At 39.5% G+C, this 23,391-nt stretch overlaps 1 protein-coding gene across 1 annotated transcript in view; it reads left to right on the top strand.

Moving 5' to 3' along the window:
- USP24 (ubiquitin specific peptidase 24) overlaps nt 1–23,391 on the top strand; it is a 149,761-nt gene that overhangs the window by 86,556 nt on the left and 39,814 nt on the right. Inside the window, exons 33-44 of the mRNA XM_058552517.1 lie at nt 1,586–1,681; nt 1,805–2,033; nt 2,746–2,905; nt 3,983–4,138; nt 6,429–6,499; nt 7,191–7,351; nt 13,487–13,548; nt 16,022–16,213; nt 17,210–17,327; nt 19,517–19,661; nt 21,842–21,961; nt 22,605–22,730. Of these exons, the coding sequence (XP_058408500.1) occupies nt 1,586–1,681; nt 1,805–2,033; nt 2,746–2,905; nt 3,983–4,138; nt 6,429–6,499; nt 7,191–7,351; nt 13,487–13,548; nt 16,022–16,213; nt 17,210–17,327; nt 19,517–19,661; nt 21,842–21,961; nt 22,605–22,730 (1,636 nt within the window). The remainder of the gene's footprint in view (nt 1–1,585; nt 1,682–1,804; nt 2,034–2,745; nt 2,906–3,982; nt 4,139–6,428; nt 6,500–7,190; nt 7,352–13,486; nt 13,549–16,021; nt 16,214–17,209; nt 17,328–19,516; nt 19,662–21,841; nt 21,962–22,604; nt 22,731–23,391) is intronic.

Below are 23,391 nucleotides of genomic sequence, written 5' to 3'. Positions count from 1 at the left end.
GCAAGCATATGGATGAGAAGTAGAAACCTCTGCTTTATAATGAGTGAGAACAAGGGGGTGAGAGTAATTTGAAGGGAAGAATAACTGAGGGGAAAGTCGACTCTTCTGTTTTGATTTTAACTTGTAGAAGACTTGGTTCTCTTTGTAGGCTGACTAAAAGGGGCTGATGAGGAAGAAAAGAATAGAGAGAAAAGAAAGAGGGTGATGCATCCATGGGGCTAAGTTCTCCTGCAGTTGAAAGGAGATTTGCTCTAGGAAGAAGGAGGCATACCATTTCCCCTGGGGAAGGAAGGAGTGAAAACCAGCATGAAGTCTGAGCAGAGGATAGTTGAAGGAATTCCTATCCCCTTGAGGGGACGAGAAGGTGGATGAGAACTTGAAGTGATAAAGGGGACAGGAAACAGAGAAGTGGAGCTAAAAGAATTCCCAAGCAGGTGGAGGGCCTAGTGCACATATGCTTTTACTCTTTGTTCAACATTGTAGAGCTTTCTTTGTAAAAACTCATTTCAGATTACTCGGCCAGTCACAGAGCTGTGGTAATAAAAGCACGTTACTTCTGGCTTATTTTTGTATTTCAGTTAATTTACATGCCAGGCTTTGTTCTAAGCACTGGGAACAGAGCAATGACAGATTCAACAAAAATCCATGTCCTCGTGAAGCTTACAGTCTAGACGGGCAGACAGTCAATAAACGAAGAAGTAAAGTAAAAGTGTGTCAGGTGGTGATCAGAACTGCAGAGAAAAATAAGACAAGGAAGGGGGTGTGGGGAATTGTGATTGTCAGTAGGGTGATTAGAGAAAGCTTCAGTGATGGGGTGACATTTTACAAAGACCTGAAGGAAGTGAGGGAGCAAGACCTGGAGATACCTGGGGGACAGCCCTTCACAGGAGCAGCCAGTGCATGCCCTTTGTGGAGCGGACCTGGTGCCTGCGGAGACCAGCAGGAGGCCAGTGTGGTTGGGGCAGAGTGACGGAGGCAGCGTATGTTACAGACATACCAGAGGTCGGGTCATGTAGGATCTTATAGGCTGCTGTGAAGACTCTGCCTTTTTTCTCTGTAGGAACTAGAAAGTCGTGGGAGGATTTTGTGCAGAGGAGGAGTGCCATGATCTGACTTAGATTTTAAAAGAATCACTGGTTGGTCTTTTGAGAATAGATTTTGGAGGTGGAGCATCAGGAATGGAAGCAGGAAGAACAGTTAAGAAGCTTTTGCAGTAATACAGGTTGTAGTGGATGTGAAAAACAAGCTATTGAATACAACAATTCTGGACATGTGTGGTAGTTCTACCAGTACCAAGATAGCAGCTGATCAGTGAACTCAAACCAGTTAGTGAGAAGGGGAACTATCTAAACACTGTGTTCGGTATCTTTTTGGCTAAGCAAGGAGTCTAATTCTGAATGGACCGGGAGGGTTATAGACATCATAGGAAGTCATTGTGGTAGAAATATGTGTGGTCCATTTCTATGTAAGGATCTTGTAGAAATTTTAAGTAGTTGATAACATTTATAAGCAATTAAATTACGGAAAATTTCCTTTGAAAGAAAAAGAAGTCTTTAATATCCTGCCTTTTTTCTTTTTTTTGAAGTTTGGTTGTAAATGTCATGCAGAGGGATTCCATCCCATCAGAAGTAGACTATGAGACAAGGCAGGGAGTTTATTCCATCTGTCTACAACTTGCAAGGTAAGTAAATATATTGCATTAGTCTCAAAAGGCAATACATGACTTTATTTTTCTTCCCAATCCTGTCATTTTAAGTAGTATGAAATGACCTTGAGTAAGTCTAGCTTTTTATTTCCTTTTAAGATTTTTACTTGTTGGACAAACAATGCCCACGTTATTAGATGAAGACCTCACCAAAGATGGCATAGAAGCACTTTCTTCTCGCCCATTCCGAAATGTCAGCCGGCAGACGAGCAGGCAGATGTCCTTGTGTGGGACCCCAGAAAAGGCATCCTACCGACAGTTGTCCGTGTCTGATAGGTCTTCCATTAGGGTTGAGGAGATCATCCCTGCTGCACGGGTGGCAATACAAGTAAGTGATGTGTGGATTCAGGAAATATGAAATACCTCCTATTTAGAAGGCACTGGTTGCGAGGAGGGGCTGTGCAGATATAAAAATGGTTGACTTGAGGATTGCCTTCAAGGAACTTAGAGTGAGTAAGACAGAGACCACAAGTGCAGAAATGACTATAATTCAAGGTGGAAATATCAAGTGTTCTAAGAGAACCACAAAGGCAAAATGTTCCATGGACCTTCAGAGGAAGTGGAGTAATTACCTTCCCCTGTGGCTATCATGGATGATGCTATGTAGGAGGTGGCGTTTGAGCTGGCCTTAGAGAGTAGATGGGGATTAAATACATAGATATAAGTTGGAGAGAGGAGAGTTGTTCAAGAAAGGGAGGGCGTGAGCAAAGTTAGAGAGACAAAACCAGGACCTGTATGGGAGGTCACCTGGTAGTTCACGTAGGCCAAAATGCAGTGTGGGGAAGAGGGGAAACCGTAAAAACAAAATTGGTGCTGGGTGATTTAAAGCCAGAGCATGGAGATCAGAGTCTCTGTTTTACAGGTAGCAGAGAGAGGTGGAAAGTCTGAACAGTATGGAAGCGTGGAAAAGGCCATCCTTCTGGATGATCTTGGAAGGAAAAGAGTCTCACAAAACTGAGACCAGTAGGAAGGTTGTATAAGTCAGTGGAATGTGTTCGAGTACTACCTTGTCTCATAACACTCTTCTACGCTGCTTTTAGACGATGGAAGTAAGTGACTTCACTTCTACCGTGGCTTGTTTCATGCGATTGTCGTGGGCTGCAGCTGCCGGACGTCTCGACCTCGTTGGGAGTAGCCAGCCAATTAAAGAAAGTAATTCTCTGTTTCCTGCTGGAATTCGAAACAGGCTCAGCAGTTCAGGTACTGATTAAAAAGGGAAAATAATTAGAGCATTGGGCAAGAAGTGGCTGTAAGAATCGTCTCTGTGTAGATTGTTCATAGTCACAAGAAGGAGTGACAATTTCCTCTTGCTTTTGAGCATGAGTGAAACTTCATCAAGCTCTACACTTAAGATCTGCACATATTACTGTATGTATGTTATCCTTCATTTAAGGGGAAAAAGTAGGGGCTGGCCTGGTGGTGTAGTGGTTAAGTTCACCCACTGCGCTTCGGCGGCCCTGGGTTCACAGGTTCAGATCCCCAGCGCGGACCTGCGCATCGCTTGTTAAGCCGTGCTGTGGCAGGCGTCCCACGTAGAAAGTAGAGGAAGATGGGCACAGGTATTAGCCCAGGACCAATCCTCCTCAGCAAAAAGAGAGGATTGGCAGCTGATGTTAGCTCAGGGCTGGTCTTCCTCACCAAAAGAAGAAGCGTTTCTGTACACAGAGTAAGTGGGAAAGCAGATCACGCAGAGTCTTGAGCTTGCTGCGTGTGAGAGTGTCATGAGGCCAACAATTGTGACCGTAACGCAAATTCATCTAGAATTCTTACCTGGAAAACAGCCATTTTCTATTAGAGCTTTATAAATAGCTTTGTTTCTCAGCTTCATTTGGTTTTCCTGCTCAATCTGTGTGTGTATAAATACCTCAGTAATAAAAAAGTTTTTAAAATATATGACATACATACAGTAAAGTGCAGAAATGTTAAATGTACAGGACTTTTAGGATTTTTACATATGTATAACCCAGCTAGATCAGGATACAGAACATTTCTAATATCCCAGGAAGACTCCCTCATGCCTCCAAAATTACACTGTTCTTACTTCTGTCGCCTGAAATTTGTTTTGCCTCAAACACATTTTGAGCCGCTTCAAATGTGTTTTAAGTACAGAGCAGTGGGAGCCAGATAAAGTGGTTAAATCTCTCCTGTTTCTTAGACCAAAGTGTGTTCTTGAACTTGTTAATTTCACTTGAGGATTCTGGAACACATTTAAAGGAGATTAGAATATCACACAGGTCCTGTAGGGTCGGCAGTCACCTTCCGCTTGCCTGTTTCCAGGGAGCAACTGCAGCTCTGGAAGTGAAGGAGACCCGGTGGCCCTGCACGCAGGCATCTGCGTGCGACAGCAGTCCGTGTCCACCAAAGACTCGCTGATTGCCGGGGAGGCCTTGTCTCTTCTTGTTACCTGCCTGCAGCTCCGGAGCCAGCAGCTGGGTATGCGGGAGGCTTGTTTGCGGTTGATTCATCTCTTTTAGGGAAAGGCCGGGTTTCTGTTGGGAATTGTTTACAGTCTTCATAGATAGGGTCATATTAATAGAAATGAGAAAGGGGGGATGTTGGCATGTGGAATAGGTAGGAATAGTGCTAGGCTTGGTACATTCTAGATGAGTGTTTATTGAGCACCTTCTGTATGTAAGGTTCCACAGTAGGTGTTACAAGGGCAGCACGTCTGCCCTCCAGGAGCTTACTGTCTAGTTGAGGAATTAAAAAAACCCAGATTCACTACTTCATAAACTATAGAATTAGAATTATATATCAATTCCTAAACTGATAATGACTCTAGTATTAAAAATTATGAAACTTAAGATTTGCCCTTTTATCTTTATTGTTGGCTTTGGCAAACTGGGGCTCTTACTAACCATCCTTTCCATGTTAGAGCACCCAGGGCTCGGTCCCCCATCACTCGCTCCTCTCCATCTACACTCACTCTGGTGGTGATCTCATCCACTTTCACAGCTTTAAATTCTCTTTATATGCTGATAACCCCTGAATTTGATCTGCGGCCTGGACCACTGCCCTGATGTCTCCAGTTGGATTTCAGATAGACATCCCAAACTTCCCGTGTCCAGACCTGAACTACTTGTCTGGCCCCTATTACTCAAGAGTGTTCCCAGCTCAGTTAATGGCGGCTTCATTCTTCCAGTTGCTCTGGCCACACGCCCCAGAGACATCCGTGACTCCTGTCCTTCACACCCCCTTCTCATCTGTCAGCACGTCTCCTTCAGACTCCATCTGGGTTCCCCCACGTAGTTCCGCCCTCACTCTCACTGCCCTCTCACCTGCCATCATCTCATCTCTCACCTGGGCTAGAGCAGTCGTGCCCTAACTCATCTCCCTGCTTCTGCCCCTGCAATTTGTTCTGCACACAGTACCCAGAGTGGACCTTCTGAAATGTAAGTCAGATCGTGTCACTCCTCTGTTCAAAACCTTGTGGTGGCTTCTCAGTTCACGCTGAGTAAAAGCCGGATCTTTCCTAAGGCCTCCCAGGCTGCACACAATCCACCCCCTTGATACCTATGCGCCCTCCCCTTCTCCTGCTCTCCGTCACTCACTGTGCTTCAGCCCCCTGGCTTCCTGTCTCTTCCCCAACGCTCCAGGCACATGCCTGCCTCAGGGCCCTTGCACTGGCTGTTCCCACTTCCTGGTATGCTCTTCCCCCATCTATCCACATGGCTCTCTTCCTCATTTCCTCCTAGTCTTTGCTTAATGTCATCCTCTTAGTGAGATGTTTTCTGACCACCTTCTTAAAGAAATCACAACCCTCCCCTCACAAGCCCAGCACCATCTAAACTCCTTACGTTGTTTTTTTCTATATCACTATCACTTTATAACATACAATATAATTTACTTATTTATCATGTTTATTGTCATTATTTTGTCCCCAACTGGATTGTAAGCTCCATAAGGACAGAGATTTTTGTCCATTTTGTTCCCTACTGAACCTTCAGCACCCAAACACTGCCCGATGTGTAGTAGGCTGTCAATAAATATTTATTCAGAAATGAAGCCTTAACAGCTCCACTTTTAAAGGTTGTACCCACACATGGGAGCCCTACTCTGCACTGTTATTACTGACTCAGACTGCCTGATAATGTAGAATTGGTGATCATTATGTATTTAGTGTAACATCCAAACTACTCATATAAGATTATCAAGATAAACATATAGAACAAGTTAGAGATTTATGGAACAGTAAAATAATGTCCAAAATTGTTTCCTTTGAGCAAGAATACTTTTGAAGGCTTATATATGAGAAGTGTAAGTCCTTATGAAATGCTTTTGAACATGTACCATAGTCTTTGTTCAATTTTCCTACAGTTGTTTAATTTAGAGATTTTCAAATCAAGATGAAAAACTTATAACTTCCCTTCAAGCTTTTTTATTGTTTGTAAGTTTATTATAGGGTTCCTTTTAGAGTATTGATAGTTTGTCAAGGCAAGGCATATTTGTTCTGTAACTGGTACGTGCAAGGCATTGTGCTAAAACGTGGGGAGGTACAAAGATGACCAAGACCTGGCCGTGCTCTGGAGCACATTGGGATCTCATGGGGTGAGCTCAGACGTGTGGGCAGTTGTGGAAGGGCCTGAATGCCACTCCATGTGGAAGAGGTGAATTTCTGCTATAGTTAAGCTTAAGAAATTATTCATAATTTTTGAAGTTTTGAAAATGCATTTCTTAACTTAGCTCTTCCTGTGCCCCCAATTCTCCTTATTCTTCTCGTCAGCATCTTTCTATAACTTGCCCTGTGTTGCTGATTTTATCATCGATATTCTGCTTGGATCACCAAGTGCTGAGGTAAGGATTTTTTTTTACATTGCTTATAAAAAACCCTTTTGGTCTTATTCTGTCGTGGGCTCTCTGGATCCCTGTGACCTTGTGGGGAGGACAGAGGGAATGACATTCAGTCCTCTCAGGGAGCCATAGAAAGGGGCCACAGACCCCTCTGAAAGCAAAGTGACCATTTGAACTATCTGTCCTCCTTTCTATTCTATATTTGTTCTCCATATTCTACCAAAAGTTAAAGGACTAGTGCTGTGATTAACTTGTGTTTGTTTATTACAAACAAAATGTTACAGCCAGTGTTCAGCATCCATAGCTGGCAAAGGCAGCTGGCATGAAGCGTCAACAGGTTAGTCAAAACCAAGAAAGACCAACTTCAAGCCATAAACTTGCATTAGATTTTATAATTCTGATTTTTTTACATGACCTTAAAAATTAACTTGTAAACACTTGAAGAAGAGCTTTTCTTATTTTCATTTACATTAATTTATAGACCTATTGATTAGGGTAGAGTAGTTTGGGAAATCGGTTCCCAGACCACACTTTTTTTAATTAGCCCTGGTTTATTCAGTGAAAACTTGACCATCAATGACTGAAATGCTCATACCCTTACAGTGTCCTTCAGAGCTGGACTTGCGGAGAATCACTTTGTCACCCGTCTCTTAAGTTAGCTAATGTATATCCTTTGCCACTGTAATCATTTCAGATTCGCCATGTCGCCTGTGATCAGCTGTATACTCTTAGTCAGACAGATACTTCTGCTCACCCAGATGTGCAGAAGCCAAATCAGTTTCTCCTGGGCGTGATTCTCACGGCTCAGCTGCCTCTCTGGTCTCCGACAAGTATTATGAGAGGAGTCAATCAGAGGTACGTAATGAAGATGAAAAGCTCATGTTACAGAAAGAGCATAATGATTTGTGTACTGCTCCCCTGAAGTCCAGTGATTATTGAGATGACAAAAGGTTTTCTCCTCTTCTATTCTCACATTTGTGTGCCCTGAAAGAGGACATTCCAGTTTTTCTCCCCATTTGGGACAGAAGAGTTAAAAGAAATAATACCAGGCTTTCTTCCCCTCCATCACCCCCAAGTCCCACCTCCACCCTACCTGGTCCCCCTATCCCATAAAGAAAGAGGATTTCACCTGGTTTGTGAGAGACTGATATTATTCAAGCCAGGTCACTGCGAAAGGTCACACTGCTCATGTCTTCTTGTACGTCCCTTTTTCAGCTCAGCGTACTTCATAACTCCATGTCTAGAGGTAGCCAGGGTATCCTAGCATTCTTTCTTGGCTTTATACGTGCCTGGGATGTAAGAAGGCTTAGGCCCCAGGCTCACAGAATGACAGGTCACAGGTGAAGTGTACAGTTGAGTGGCATTAAGTATATTCACACTGTTGTACAACCATCTCTACCATTTATCTCCAGAACTTTTTCAGTATCCTAAACTGAAGCTCTATACCCATTAATAAGTCATTAAATAAAAAACTGATAAATTTGATTCCATAAAAATTAAAAATTTATATGTGGGAAAAAGTACAATAAAGTCAAAAATCAGTTTACAAACTGGCTAAATTGATCGACAACGTATGTGACAGACAACAAGCTAATTTTGATTATATATATAGAAAGCTATTATAAATTATTAAACAAAAGGCCAACAGTCAAATTAAAAAATGGGCAAAGGACATGAAGAGACAACTCAAAGACAAATGTAGATTTTTTTTTTTTTTTTAGATTTACTAGAATTTTTTTTTTTTTTTACTGTGCCAAAATATATATAACATAAAATTTGCCATTTTAACCATTTTTAGTTGTATAACTCGGTGGCATTAAGTACATACACGTTATTGTGCAACCATCACCACTATCCATTTCCAGAACTTTTTCGTCATCCTAAACTGAAACTCTGAACCTATTAAGCAATAACTCCCTATTTATTCCCCTCCTCCCTCCAGCCCCTGGCAACCACAATTCAACCATCTGTCTCAATGAATTTGACTGTTTAGGTACCTTGTATAAGTGGAATCATACAATATTTGTCCTTTTATGTCTGGCTTGTTTCACTTAGCATAATGTCTTCAAGGTTCATCTGTGTTGTAGCATGTGTCAGAATTTTATTCCTATTGAAGACTGAATAATATTTCCTTGTATGTATATACCACATTTTGTTTATCCATTCACCTGTAGATAGACATTTGGGTTGTTTCATCTTTGACTATTAAAAATAATGCTGCTATGAACATGGGTGTACAAATATCAGTTTGAGTTTCTACTTTCAATTCTTTTGAGTGTGTGCCCAAAGGTGGGATTGCTGGATCATATGGTAATTCCATGTTTGATGTTTTGAGGAACTACCATACTGGTTTCCAAAGTGGTTGCACTGTTTTGCATTCCCACCAGCCATGCATATGGGTTCCGTATTTTCCACATCCTCACCAACACTTGTTGTTTTTTGGGTTTTTTTGTTTGTTTGTTTTTGATAATAGCCATTCTAACGGGTGTGGAGTGGTAACTCATTGTGGTTTAGATTTGCATTTCCCTACTGATTAGTGATGTTGAGTAGCTCATCCTGTGCTGATAGGCCATTTGTGCATCTTATTTTCAGGAATGTCTATTCAAGTACTTTTCCCATTTTTAAATTAAGTTGTCTGCCTTTTTGTTCGTGTTGGGTTGTAGGAGTTCTTTATATATTCTGGATATTAATCCCTTGTCAGATATATGATTTGGAAATATTTTCTCCCATTTTCTGGGTTTCTTTTACTTTCTTGATGGTGTCCTTTGATACACAAAAGTTTTTAATTTTAATTTTATTTTTTCTTTTGCTGCCTATGCTTTTGGTGTCATATCCAAGAATTCATTGCCAAATACAATGTCATGAAGTTTTTCCCCTGTGTTTTCTTCTAAGAGTTTTATAGTTTTAGCTCTTAGATTTAGGTCTTGGATCCATTTTCAGTTAAGCTTTGTATATGATGTAGGATAAGGGTCCAACTTTGTTTTTTTCCATGTGGATATCCAGTTGCTCCACTATTTTTTGAAAAGACTGTGCTTTCCCCATTGAATGGTTTTGGCAACCCTATCAAAAATCATTTGACCATATATGTGAGAGTTTATTTCTGGGCTCTTTATTTCTATTCCATTGGTCTATATGTCTGCCTTTATGCCATTACCACACTCTTTTGATTACTGTAGCATTGTAGTAAATTTGAAATCAGGAAATGTGAGTCCTTCAACTTTGTTCTTCTTTCTCAAGGTGGTTTTTTCTACTTGAGGTCCCTTGAGATTCCATATGAATTTCAGAATGGATTTTTCTATTTCTACAAAAAACATCATTGGGATTTTAATAGAGATCGCATTGAATCTGTAGATCACTTTAGGTAGTATTGGCATCTTAAGATTTAATCTTCCAATCTGTAAAAACACGATATCTTTCCATTTATTTGTCTTCTTTAATTTCTTTCAGCATTGTTTGTACTTTTCACTGTACGAGTCTCTTGCTTCCTTTGTTAACTTGATTTCTAAGTATTCTTTTTGATGCTGCTGTAAATGGAATTTCCTTACTTTCCTTTTCATGTTGTTCATTGTTAGTGTATAGAAATGAAACTGATTTTTGTGTGTTGATTTTGTGTCTTGCTTTGTGTTCAGCTTCAACTTTGCTGAATTTGTTTGTTAGTTCTAACAGTGTTTTTGTGGACTCTTTAGGGTTTTCCGTATATAAGATTATGTCATCTGTGAACAGAGATCATTTTACTTTTGTCTTTCCAATTTGGATGCCTTTTTTTTATTTCTTTCTCTTGCCTCGTTGCTCTTGCTAGAACTTCCAATATTATGTTGAAAAGAAGTAGTGAAAACGCTACTTGTTCCTGATCTTAGGGGGAAAGCATTCAGTTTTTCACCTTTAGGTGTCATGTTAGCTCTCAGTTTTTCATATATGGCCTTTATTACGTTGAGCTAGTTTCCTTATATTCCTAGTTTGTTGAGTATTTTTATCAGGAAAGGGCATTCAGTTTTGTCAAGTGTTTTTTCTATATCAGTTGAGGTGATCATGTGGGGTTTTTTTCGTTCATTCTGTTAAAAAAAGATGGATATTCATGTGTAGAGCCATCTTTACATTCCAGGTGTCAATCCTACTCTTTCATGGTGTATAATCCTTGAAATATACTGCTGAATTAGGTTTGCTAGTATTTAATTGAGGATTTCTCCATAAATGTGGATTTTTGCATCCACATTCATGAGGGTTATTTGTCTGTAGATTCCTTTTAGTCTCCTGTCTGGCTTTGGTGTCAGGGTAATGCTGGCCTCATAGAATGAGTTAGGAAGTGTTCCCTCCTTGTCTTTTTTTTTTCAGGAGTTTCAGAAGGATTGGTATTGATGATTCTTGAAATGTTTGGTAGAATTCACCAGTGAAGCTATCTCATCCAGGGCTTTTCTTTTTTTTTTTGCTTGAGGGAGATTCGCCCTGAGTTAATATCTGTGCCCCTCTTCATCTATTTTGTGTGTGTGTCACTGCCACATCATGGCCACCGACCAGTGGTGTAAGTCCACACCCAGGAACCAAACCCGGGCAGCTGAAGCAGAGTGAGCCAAATTTAATCGCTAGGCCACAGGGCTGGCCCCCAGGGCTTTTCTTTTTTGGGAGATTTTTGATTACTGATTTAACCTCCTTGCTTAGTGATAGGTTTATTCAAATTTTCTGTTTCTTCCTGATTCAGTCTCAGTAAGTTTATGTTTCTAGGAATTTGTCCATTTCATCTAGGTTATCCAATTTGTTGGTGAACAATTGTTCATAGTGCTCTCTTAATCCTTCTTCTTTCTGTAAAATCTGTAGTAATGTCTTCACTTTCCTTTCTGATTTTAGTAATTTGAGTCTTATCTTTTTTTTTTTCTTAGTCATTGTATTGATCTTCTCAAAGAACCAACTTTTGGTTTTGTTGATTTTGTGTATTGTTTTCCTAGTCTCTATTTTATTTATCTCTACTCTAATCTTTATTATTTCCTTCCTTCTGCCAGCTTTGGATTTAGTTTGTTCCTTTTTTTCTAGTTCCTTAAGGTGTAAAGATAGGTTGCTGATTTGAGATTGTTCTTTTTTACTGGAAGCATTTGCGAGTATAAATTTACCTCTTGGCACTTGCTTTCAAAAACTGCATCTCATAACTTTTGATATATTGTGTTTTCATTTTCATTTTTCACAAGATATTTTTATAATTTCTCTTGTGATTTCTTCTTGAATCCATCCTTGACTTTTTTTTAATGCCTGTATTTTCTAGTTATAAGATACACAATCTGTAGAGTTTCTTTGAATTGAGCTGTATTTTAGTCTGCTTTTTTAAGTCTCATTACAGGGTTAAGTGTGTGAATCAACAATTGTTATGTTCTCATGCTTTTTCTAATATGCGGAGATTTCTGGCCCACATGTCTAAGTCTCAACTTAATATTGTTTTGAAGCATTTAACCTTCTATTTTAACATTCTAAATTTGTAAATAAGGAAGAAGTCGGGATTTTGGCTTTTGAGATAAGATCATTGTGAGTGGCTTATAAACAGTAAAAATTTAGCCAAAATTTAAAATTATGTTACAGTTAACCATCAAGATTTAACCTGAATTAGACATTAGCTGTGTATTTCTGGTAATGGAAAGTAATTCTTTAATGGTGTAAAACCAAATTTCAGAGAATAGTTTGTCCCTAATAAAGGCATCTGGATCAGAAACTATATAGAAACTTCTTTTTTTGCCCTTGTACATTTTTTGCTTTAGAATTTTGACTTTTCTTAGTTAAAATTTTCCTAAAATCAGATGATCCTTTTATTAACTTCTAAGACCAACGATTGTTTAGTTGAAATGTTTAAACCATTTTTTAGGAAGTAAGCTGTTGTGCTTTTACTTTTTGTAAGAGTCAGATTTTTTAATGTAACTAAATATTAAGAGTTTGATATTAAATTTCTCCAAACTTTGGGAAAGAAACAGAAAGCATTAGATGAGTTTTTTAACATACGCTCTCAAAGAATCTCTTGAATGTAGAACTGTTTAATTTCATATAAAATTAAATATTTAATTATATGTTTTTATAATTTTGAAAATTGTGTTTTACAACTTTTTTTAATGCCCAAGTTTGGTACATATTTTCCCTTAATAATAATAGTAATGATGATAATAGCAGTTAACATGGCTTGACTGTGTGCCATACAGCAAACCAAACTCATATATGTTTATCATTTTACCCTCACTACGGCCAAATGAGTTTGGCAATTTTATTATTCCCATTTTTTTTAATACTCATAATTCTTGGTTCGTTGTATATTTTCATCATTAGTCCATGCTTGAGCCTTTCGTATATGTTTGTGTGTATGTGTGCATGTTTATTTCTAATACTCTAACAAGCATTTTAGAAATTAGAAGCATGAGAGAACTGAAATAAATTGTACCTGACACCCAGCTATGAGTAGTGGAGCCAGGATTAACGCCAAGGTCTGTCCAGTGCTAACACCTGTGCTTTTTACTACTGTAATTAAAGAAGAAGCTTCGTTGATCAACCTAGATAAGAAAACTTCCTTGTTTCTCTCTCCTCACTCTGCTTTATTCTTCTCAGTGCTGTCCCCCGTTGACACATGTGTGTTTTGATTTGTTGTCTGTCCCCTCTGTTCCCTGTTCCCCTAACACAGTTCCGAGCATACGGCAGGTGCTTAGTGAACATCGGGTGAGATTGAAGTGGGTGAATGTAGTCAGTGCAGTGTGTACACAGTCAGTGTCTATACATCACTACAAGATGGGATCAATTTAGTAAGCCTCCCTCTCTTTACCCTATTATTCCTATACTCTGTCTGTATTAGTAAAATTATTAATGCACTTCTTGCTGAAATACTGAAATTCAATTAGTGTAAAAGTAGTTATTTTATGCTTAGGAAAATTCTCTTGTTCAATTGTTTTATGAACTTATTCTTACAAGGTAAATACTTTTTAGTTTTAAATCTGCCTCTTTTTAATAACTGAAATCTATCTGTTTTTTTAGACTGTTATCTCAGTGTATGGAGTATTTTGATCTGAGGTGCCAATTATTAGATGATCTGACAAGTAAGTAACTTATCTGACTTGGGTTTCTTGGGGGCAGAACGGAGTAGAAGAGAAAGCCAGATGGGCGTTTCTGAACATGACTTAAAGTATCTCAGGTGTAAAAGAGATTATAATTATGTTTGAAGTTGAATTTTGTTTTCTTCAAAAAAGCGTGAAACCCATGTACCAGTGATCTCTTCTCTTATTAGATACCAAACCATTAGTGTGTTGAGAAGATTTGTTGATTTTAAAAATTATCAATTTTTTTTTTTTGTAAGGAAGATCAGCCCTGAGCTAACATCCATGCAAATCCTCCTCTTTTGCTGAGGAAGACTGGCTCTGAGCTAACATCTATTGCCAATCCTCCTCCTTTTTTTTCCCCAAAGCCCCAGTAGATAGTTGTATGTCATAGTTGCACATCCTTCTAGTTGCTATCTGTGGGACGCGGCCTCGGCATGGCCGGAGAAGCGGCATGTCGGTGTGCGCCTGGGATCCGAACCCGGGCCGCCAGTAGCGGAGTGCACGCACTTAACCGCTAAGCCACGGGGCCGGCCCAAATATCTTAATTTCACCGATACAGAACTAATCGGAAAAGTCTTTCTCTAGCATAGTCAATTCTGACAATTTTAAAGATTGATCATTGAAAGCAAGAGAAAATCCTCCTGAGGTATGTTGATAGTGATAGAAGTGAAGTGATACAAGACAGTTATTGTTTAGTGTTAGGGGATTGAAATATCATTGTCAGAAATTCCGTTAGAGATATAGATTTTAATAATCTGTACTTACAGATAATGCAAATGTGTGTTGGAATGCTCTTTGTAAATTTAATTGTTCAAATCAAGAGTTTGTTTATTCCCCACTCTTTACGCAAAAGATTTGCTTCAGCTTAGAGGAAATAAAATAAAAAGCAGAATCAACAAAAGTATTAATCAGAAAAGAATATCAAGGCCAAGAGGTTAAAAAAACCAACTTTCATATATATAGGTAGTAAAGCCCCACACTGTCAGAATTTGGTTGTGAGGTTTCTGGAGGACAGAGGGAAAAAGTGAACAGCGTATGGTTAGTTGTTCTCAGTACCCTAGAAGAAGAAACAGAAATGGTTTCTCAAAAGAAACAAACTTTTTTCCCGGCACTAAAACCTAAAAGACATTTCATACAAAGGTCTTCGTGTAAGGGACGCTTGAAGACACAGTGACTAATACAGTAGCCTCAGCGACATCTCTGAAGGAGATGCCTTCGTCGGCTTCCCAGTGTCTCTCCAAAGCTAAGGACACAGTGCTCTGAGCAGTGCAGTGAAGTCGGTCTTGTTGGGGCCTGAGATGATATGGTCTGAGTGTAAGTCTTGTCTCAGAGATAAGGCCTATTGTGTCTAGAGAAGTGAATGGACTACATGTCCATCTAACAGCCTAGCCTCATACGATGTTTTTCAGCCAGGCTTCTAGTGGAAGTTGGACAGCAGCCAGCAAGATTCTGCTCTGGCTTGGCCTTGGAGATGGTGTTCTGCTGTGCTTCTTGAGGACTGGATTCATCAGTTGGCTGTACATAGCAACTTTAGAATGAATGAACAAGTTATTAATGTAGGCCTCCCTGTGTTGTTGAGTGATAAATGAGGGATCCAGGATCCCTTATTAGGAAAGTCAGGGTGAGAATATGTCTTAAAACAAACAATATTCGCCATTTTTGGCGTAGTTTCTATATGCCACTGCCTACACTCGGCACTTTGTATCCAGCACCCTGCAGTGTAGGTGTTAGCCCCATTTTATAGATGAGGAAACAGGGACACACAGGGAGTAAGAGGTAGAGACAGGATTCATGTCCAGTGCTGGTCCTGCTGTAAATGACCCTGAAGTACCCTTTTCACCTCACCATGCGGGACCCGCTTGCTTGTGGCTCTGGGGCAGTGCGGGTAGAGCATGATCACTCCTCTCCTCCCCAGTCCCAACTTCCAGTATGGAATCTTGTTCAAAATCCGTGCTTGGAGGGGAGAGTGATATACTTACTACAAAGAACAGTCATTCTCTGGATTCTGCTGCTGTGCTGTTGACCTCTTTCTCCTGTGCAGATCTCCACCCTCCCTTGGTAACACTGTGGGAGCGTTGGCCTCCCTCATGGCCCTCCATCCCTTCCTTCTCTAGAAGGATTTGTTCCCTGGGACATCTGCTGACACCCCCCAGACCAGGAGCTTCTTCAGAACAACGATTATCTCCTTCATCTTATACCCCCAGCGTACAGCACAGTGGCCTGCGCAGAGGAGGCGCTCAGCAGATGTCTGGTTTATGACTGAGCGAGGGAGCGAGGGAAGCAGTGGACGTGCATGATCCTTCCTGGTGCTTGTGGGCAACAGCTGTAGCATGCTGTTTATCAAAGACAATTATTTTGAGATCTATGAAGTGAAAGATTGGGACTTGACTTTGCTTACTCTAATTCAGGATTTTGACTTCATGAAAGGAAATCCTTCTTTCTTTGAAGTGGACTTTTTTTTTTTCCTTCTTAGCTTCAGAAATGGAGCAGTTAAGAATCAGCCCAGCTACCATGCTTGAAGATGAGATTACTTGGCTGGATAACTTTGAACCTAATCGCACAGCTGAATGTGAGACCAGCGAAGCAGACAACATCTTATTGGCAGGACACTTACGGCTTATTAAGACCCTTCTTTCCCTCTGTGGAGCAGAAAAGGAAATGCTTGGTAACTATTGCTTCATCTTACACGGGGCAGAATCCCTCAGTTCTCAGTTACTGCCATAGTATTATGTGTAATTGGGCAAATAAGATAGGTGCTAAGTGTTCCATAGAAAATTGACCCTCCGGGCAATAGCAGGTTGTCTGGAATCTTAGTGGCTAACAAATGTAAGGTGTATTTTACCTGTACCGTTAAACCACGTAGAGAACTTTAGTGTTCAAACAGTTGGATCGCATAACTTCTTAAAACCAAGTAAAAATTATAATTCAAAGTAGATTTTTCTTTTTGCTGTATATACTTTATAAAATTAAGTCTATTGTATATGTTACTTCTTTTAAGGGTAATTCTCATCTAGGGAGTCAGCCCCCAACCACCGCTCCCAGATGGTGGGGTACCTATGAGTCTCCTGGGGTACACATTATTACTTGTAAAACATATTCACTATTATAAATTATATTGAGAAAACAAATCAAAGCATTAATTATCACTTTTATCACACAAACTAAGCTCTATAAAATTTTTCTTGGCTACTGGGGATACATAGAAAAGAGTGATTCTTAACCAGGTGAGGAGGGCACATCATTTTTACCTAAAGAAGGCAAGATTTTAAAAGTTTCAAAAACTATTATGTGGACTCCCCTATGCCCAGAGTAAGAATTAATTATTCACTCAAACTGTCCTGCCTTCTGGTGTTCTCAGCATTTATGTTTCCAAAGGGAAAGCTTGGCTCCTTTCACTCCATTGTAAGCTCATAAAGGAAAGCACCTGTGTTTGTCTATCTTTGTGTTCTGTCCCCTGACTCTCCCACCCATCCCTGACCCCTGCCCACAGAGATTTGCCAGGTAGTATTAAGCACTCAAAAAATACACATCAAATTAAAGTGAATGCCCTGCCAGTGGGTGGCCTAGGGTGCCTTTGCTGTTCTGATATGAAAGTGCAAGACAGGGTCTTTGATTTAAAATGTGTGTTCATCCTCAACATGCATATTATGCTCTATTCCAGGTTCATCACTCATTAAACCATTGTTAGATGACTTCCTTTTCCGAGCTTCTAGAATTATTTTAAATAGTCATTCTCCAGCTGGCAGTGCCGCCATCAGTCAACAGGACTTTCATCCAAAGTATGGAAAATGCACGTTGTGTTCAGTTTTGGTAAAAATTCTAATTCAAAACTTCAGTCCGAAAAGATTTTCTTAACCCAGAGTCTGTCTTCCATCTTGTGAGTGTGTGTAGCTTATAAGATATTATCCACTGTATAAGGTAATGCATGTAAAGGGGTTAGCAGAAAGCCTGCCTGGCACATAGTAAGTGCTGAGCAAGTATGCTAGCACCATGATTATCATCAGAAGGGAAGAATGAATAATGATGCAGTTAACTTGGCCAGTAACAAATTCCAGGAGAAACTGAAGTGGTAAGAATTACGTCCAAAGTAAAAGCAAATAGCTCCAAGTCTTGAGGGTTTCTTCGAGGAGAAAAGGACAGGTACTTCAGTGCAGGAACCTTGTGATTTGCTGAGTATTGACTGTGTCCTGGTAATTAAAACTGCTGGTGATTTATTACAGTGGTAATTTTAGAATCAAATTTTGGACTATATCTTATGGGTAGAAATTTGAAAAATGCCTTTGTAATGTTGACACTACTTGGGTGATGTTTATACTCGTGGAGATAGGAGAAAGAGGCAGCTACAAGCTGCCATCTTATTTGCTCTGAATCTAACGTACTTTGCCCTTTTGTCATGTAAGCGAGAGTTAATTGAATAATCCTGAAGAAACTGAGGATTTGGTATTTAACCAGTGAAAAAAAAATTCCCATGCAATTTCAGTGTTTATTGAAATGGGCAAGGCATAATAAGCAATATTTTATAGAATCTTAAGAGGTTTCTTATCATGTATGAATATTTCTCTGTCTCGAGATTCCTTATTAGCAAAATCTGTTTTAGGCAATAAACCTTCGTTAGAACTCCTAGGTTGTTCCTCAGACTGTGACTCCCATCTTCACCCCTGCCCCAGCCTTGTTCTGGAACATTTGGTGCTAGCTCCGTGGGAAGCTTTTATTAAAGCAGTAGAAATACATGAGTATTTGAATTTTTGGTGGACAGAAAAAATAAATCTTGAGCAATTCTATTGAAATTTTTATTTATGAATCCTTCCCTTTATATTTATTTAAAGTACTCCCTCCATCAGCAAGGAGTTCGTTTTTTAAATCATGCACAGTGCCTTGAAACGTTCTGTTTTATCCCTCCTCAGTGTACTGAATGGTGTTCATGCATCCCAATGACTCCCAGCCTGTTCCCACCTAAACCCAAAAGCTGGAAAGGGATTTAAAATACGCAGAAATGCTTTTCGCAAGTAATGCACACCAGCAAAAGAGCTTCTCAATGTTTAGCCTGTGTGATGGTACCTCCTATTTATTCTTCACCTGTCCTTTGCAACCCAGAAGTCCAGATAAGAAGCAAAGGGCAGTGCTGCTCCATGGCCGTTTTCCTCAGTGCCTGGTGCCATGCCCACTAAGAGCCCCACAACCCCCTCTTGAACGCGTCTCCACTCCGCTCCTGAGTGTTTCTCTCAGAGGTTGGATGTCCTCTTTTCTGTGTATCCTTGCTAACCTATGATCTCCTCAATAAGGCAAGATTGGCATCGGGGACAGTGAGAAATTACTGTCCGTCCCCAAAATGATTTCTGCTGAAGGTGAGCAGTCCAAGAAACATTTGGTTTCCTGCAGAATGCTTACCAGTTACCTTTTATTGTCACTTGAAACAAATTAATTTGGCAAACTATATTTCTGTCTCTTTTTTTTAGCAAAATGGAAAGTTGATTAGTGTCCTTAAAGAATTTTTTATCTGCAGGCACATATAAAATGTTTATGGGCATCTATTCTGGTTTGTGTAGCTTTCTGCCATGTTGATATTTGAATTTCAGGGTTCTATCTGCAAAAACGTTTCTTCCTACCTACTTTAATTGAAAGAGTTATTCCCCTTGCGTTTTTGGTAAAGTTTTCAGACTCTACCCTTCATTCTTGCTGATCATCCTTTAGATAAGACTACTCTGGAGTCATAACTAAAAGACTTTGCTACTTTATCATCAGGCCAAGAAAGTATTTAGCTCTAAACCGTGTTCATCCCTCCTGTGTTCATGGCCTCTTCCTTTGTTAAGGAAGCGCTTCCCACTAGATATTAGAGTTCTGCTATCAGACCTTAACCCTGTCTGAGGAATTGCAGGCCTCACACTTTCATTTCAAATGTCGATTTAGTTTAATGGGCAATTGAAGTAGGTTATTCACTGCTGAAACTGGCTGTGTCTTTTGTTTTCAGGTGTAGTTCAGTGAATAGCCGGTTAGCAGCCTATGAAGTCCTTGTAATGTTGGCTGATAGCTCACCTTCAAATCTTCAAATTATTACAAAAGAACTACTTTCTATGCATCATCAACCTGACCCTGCTCTTACCAAGGAGTTTGATGTAAGTTTTCTAGACCTTGATGCACTTAATTTTTTTTAGAATTATCTCTTAAGCATGTAATTTTAAAACTATGTTTGCATTCTCCTAATCCCAAAGAGAGACAGTATTATTCTTCTGCTTATGGTGTTCACGTACTCAAATCAACTATTTTCTGTAGTGTATTACACAAATACACAATAGGGTATTACTAAATAATACCCTTTTAATTAATTAAAGTGAAGAGACGTTTTCAAGTCCATTGATAATTTTAATGAAAAGTAGCATTTCAACCTATTTTTTGAGTAACTATATGCCTGGCACAGTGCCAGGCACTAGAGCTACAAAGTCAGGCAAACGCTGGCTCTGTCACAGTACTTTCTATGTTCAGTTAAATTCAGCAAAGTTTTATTGAGTTTACTACACTCTAAAAGGTGTATTAGGCTTTTGGAGCTCAAAAATGAAGATAAGATCCCAGCCCTCAAGAAGTAGATAGTGGAAGAGACAGACCCATAAGCAGATATTTTCAATATAACCTAATAAATTATGAGAGAGAGGTATATCCTGAATGCTCTGCTAACAGAGAGGCACTTCACCACCAGATGGTGGTGTCTCAGAAGACTTCTTAGAAAAGATGAAATTTAAAATAGAGCCTTAAAGACTCCTGAGCCAGTTGAAACAGAGTAGGAAGGTCATTCCAGCCATGAATATGGGTGAAGCTCTGGAGCCATGAAACAGCTTAGTACATGTTGGGATCTGCAAGAGCGAAGCAAGTTGCAGGTGCACTAGAGTCCCGGGCCAGGAGTGGGAGGACGCTTCTAAAGCTGCCTTCGCATTCTCCCAGCCATCATGGAGGGTCAGTCTTACCCCTTTGGATGGCTGAGTACTGCAGAGCGTTCAAGTTAGGCAGGAAAGGCAGTGGGGACAGGTGTTCTAGGTAGATGAAATAGCACTTGCAAAGTGAGATATGAGTGCATAAATTGGGACTGTTTGGGTATCAAAACGTTTAGTTTATAATGCTTATTTTATGCTGTGCTTTATTTAGTTTTACATGCATTTATTTAATAATCAGATTTAAATGAAAATTTTATTTTTTTATTGTCAGGAATTATATCAGCATAATGAAGAAAATATTTGTCTTGTATAAATACTTATATTTTTTACACTATTGTGAACCAGTTTTTCTTAGATTGTAACATTCCTTTTTTAATCTGTGTAATTTATAAATAAATTACAGAATAATTAGATTTTAGAAATCACCCTCCTCTGAATGTATGTCGAATGTTCATGAAAAGTATGTACTATTCAGCAATTCCTTGAGGTCCCAAAGCCCTACAGGTTTCTGTCAGTTGTTTAGTATCACGTGGATGCAGATACTGGATGTACGCAGATACCGTGATTCTGGTCATGGCATTAGAACCGCGATTCTGCTGTAATAGCATTTCAGAGTGTGTCATTATTTATCCTTCTCCACTTGGAGAAGTGCCATGTTGAACTTTATCCAAGATGCCTTTTCTGGATTATTTCTACCCAGAAAAGTACTGTACAGTGATCTACGTTATTACATAACATCTTTAAGTGAAATGCTAAGGTATTTACCTATTTTTTTAGTTGTATTCTCATTAGAAGTTTTTCATTAGAAGGATAGTACCTTCTCAAAAAGGAAGGGAATGAATATGAGCCGTCCTTGACCCTCAAGACTGGTCAGGATTCTTCGTAGTAAACACTTTGTAGTACCCTTTTCCTTTTTTTACCTCAATTTGTAAGTATATATTAGTATATTTATTTGGTTAATGCCTGTCTACCCTACTAGGGGTCAGGAACCAGGTACATTTCTCTTCTCTCTTGTATTCTTGGCACAGGGCCTGGCACATAGTAGGCTCTTAATAAATATTTGTTGAATGATAATCAAGTGACTGAATGCATGACTATATAATGGATAAACAAATACACACTTACTATTTGCTAGGTACTTTATGAACTAAAAAGAAACATTGAGATAGTAGTATTTTTAATTTGTATTAGCATCTGCAAAGGTCCTTCATGAACATAGGTTTTGCTCGCGTGACACATAACACACTGGATGGATAAGTCGGTGAGTACGTCTCTTTTTCCTCTCAGACATCTCGTACAGCTGTGGTGGAAATGTGCTGGTGGCAGAGATACCAGTTGTCTCTCAACTGTTCTACTTCTCTCTTTCCTAGTACCTTCCCCCGGTGGATAGCAGGTCCAGTTCAGGCTTCGTGGGGCTGAGGAATGGTGGCGCTACTTGTTACATGAACGCAGTCTTCCAGCAGCTGTACATGCAGCCTGGTCTCCCTGAGGTGGGTTCCTTCCTCTTTCCTGTGTGGGCTGATAAAGAATGTCTGCATTGCCTGGAAGTTGTTCCAGATTCATATATTGCATTTTTGGGTTCACTAAAACTAGATGTAACTAGGGATTCTTTAGTAGCTTCTGAAATCTGTATAGACAACATGCTGTTCCCAGTTACACATTTATAAATCTGCTGAGGTAATATGCTGTCTGTTTGACAGATAGATTTGCCCTAATGTGATTTTCGAGCTTCTAAGTTATTCTCAAATTCTGTTCCATAAAATTACTAACATTTTAGTATTTTACAAATATTTAGACTCGCTCATCAGCACTTTATAATCCTATCCTAGTAGCTTGTGATAGAGCAGTCAGTAGTTTTGAAAATATTCCATGTGCTGTCATATCACACATTTCTTGTAGAGATCCTGGGATTGCTAGGTCTAGTTTTTCATAATCAAGCAGAGGTTCAAAGAGATGATTTGTTATGATTACACCAGTTAGGAAGTATTGAAGCTAAACGTATGCAGACTTGTAGCCACATGCAAGCATGCATAGCATTCTCAAAGAGCAGTGTTGGTACTCATGTGTATGTGAGTCAGGGTTTTCTGTAAAGCAGTTAAATGTTTTTGGCTTATACATTGCATTTCTTTTTAGTCGTTACTGTCAGTGGATGATGACACGGACAGTCCAGACGACAGTGTGTTCTACCAAGTGCAGTCCCTCTTTGGGCATCTGATGGAGAGCAAGCTGCAGTATTATGTCCCTGAGAACTTTTGGAAGGTACTTCACTCAATAACTCTTTAGATTTAAAGATGACAGATATTTGGGGTTGGGCTGCATTCTTGATCTAGTGGTAGCTGTCTCCTGGCTGTATGAACTCTAGACCAAGCCCATTGCCAAGAACCCGCAAAAGAATTGGCTGTACCATTCTTCTCTCAACTGGTGCTTGATTTCAGGTGGTGAGAATGTTGAGAATAGTCATTTATAATTTCTGGGGATTTGCTAATCTTCATTATTTTGAGTGTTTCTCATGATTTTATTTTAGCTTTTTGAAATATTTGTTCAAATCGTTCCTCTGAACCTATGCCAATTTCACTAATGCTTCTAAATAAAGAACATTGGTTTATAACGTTGCTTTACTGTGTTTCACAGGAGGAGTACCTTGTATTTCCCCCGTAGGTCGGTTAGTTTCTGAGAGAGAAACTCTGTTCCATGGCCTTAGACCCCACCCTGCATGGTTTCATAGACTTGTTGTGGTTACAAAGGGACCAGAGAAAAGCAGAGGTGGCTGGGCACAAGCTAATCTCACTTCAGTAAAAACTTCTACTTCCAGATAGTGAACTTGGTTTTTAGAAGCATTTAAGTGCTCTTTTACATTACTTTTCTACTATATTCAGAAATTGCTACCTTTCCCCTAACAACATATTTAATTCTTGTTACA

This window comes from Diceros bicornis, chromosome 13, assembly GCF_020826845.1.
Source record: "Diceros bicornis minor isolate mBicDic1 chromosome 13, mDicBic1.mat.cur, whole genome shotgun sequence".
In the NCBI taxonomy this organism is placed as follows: Eukaryota; Metazoa; Chordata; class Mammalia; order Perissodactyla; family Rhinocerotidae; genus Diceros; species Diceros bicornis.
This window is presented reverse-complemented; position numbering and strand designations above follow the sequence as displayed.